At 40.9% G+C, this 1,209-nt stretch overlaps 1 protein-coding gene across 1 annotated transcript; it reads right to left on the bottom strand. All coding sequences in view use genetic code 11, as the record gives it.

The window, feature by feature from the left end:
• Positions 1-468: 468 nt before the first annotated feature.
• EGR_06965 (hypothetical protein) lies at positions 469-803 on the bottom strand (the record flags this gene model as incomplete). Its single annotated transcript, XM_024496214.1, has 2 exons — positions 469-515; positions 674-803. 2 exons carry the CDS (start codon positions 801-803, stop codon positions 469-471), a joined length of 177 nt encoding a protein of 58 aa, XP_024349417.1.
• Positions 804-1,209: the final 406 nt, after the last annotated feature.

Here is a 1,209-nt window from a genome sequence, read left to right as displayed (position 1 = left end):
TATGTCATCGGCTGAGCTGAGTAAGCAGCGTCGTCTCTTCATGTTGCCCCATATTGCATGTCACTCCCTCGCTACCTATGCATTCTGCAAAACGATTCGGTCCTTGGGCTTTTTGTCTTTGTCACGATTGCTTGTCTTGCTTCTTTCTGGCTTAATGGAAAGGGCAGTATCTAAACTGTTACCTATTTGCAAACACTTCAATTCTCATTAGTCTGTAGTCTCTCTATTCCATAATTTACAGATGCTATGGTTGATTATGACTCTTACCTTTAGTGCAATTGTAGGTGTAAAATGAATATGGGCGCTTCAAAATGATAGAAGTAATGGAATTCTAGACGACACACCAAATATCTGTAGGTACATCTATGAATTTTGCATGTCATGGCGGATTTGCGTGGCTGCTATGATCACACACAACGAAGATTAAAGGGAAGCCTCCGTGCTGACACGCGCATTTACCCGTATTAACTAGACTGGCATCGTGTCGAGCATTTTCCTCTTCAACTCTGCAGTGTCTGAAGTCAAAGGAGAATGTTTATTCAAATTTAGTCGCGACATACACTCCTTTTGTCCTGTTACTGAAATCATATTAAGTAGATGAGTTATTAATCACAGAAATCATCACTCCTTATTCACCTCACTCTCTTCACCCTCCTCCTCTCCCTTTTCACACCAAAGCACATCACTTCGGTAACAACCGGTGTGCTTGCGCTAGAAGATGTTTTTTCAAAGAACAGCAGATCCTCCTGGTTACTGGGTATCAGTGCATTGTAGTCACGCCGGAGATCATAAGCAGTGGTCATAATGGTGCTTTGTGTAGTGTACGAATACGAAGCAAAACTGAGCGGCCACATCATCTTAAATCAGCCTACTCCATCAACACGACCACAAACCTCATTCACCCCCTGCAACGGCTCCTGCAATAGAAGAGTCAACAAAAGCGCTGCTTTGATTGTAAAATGCTACAAGATAGTTCACTTAAATTTGCTCAAACAATACTGAGGCTAAGTGATTCTGAGGTGATATTATGCGGGTGAGGTAAACCTTAAATCAGGTATCTCATAATATGCCAAATAGGTAGCCAAAACTAAGATATACCTCCAAGTAAATTACCATAGCGCCAACCCCATGCAAATCAAAAATGAGAAATGTGAATTTACTACTTTATTCATTTGATGAATTCCTTAATTAACAAAAAATGTGCTCAGT

Source organism: Echinococcus granulosus, assembly GCF_000524195.1.
Source record: "Echinococcus granulosus chromosome Unknown EG_S00066, whole genome shotgun sequence".
NCBI classification, from domain to species: Eukaryota; Metazoa; Platyhelminthes; class Cestoda; order Cyclophyllidea; family Taeniidae; genus Echinococcus; species Echinococcus granulosus.
This window is presented reverse-complemented; position numbering and strand designations above follow the sequence as displayed.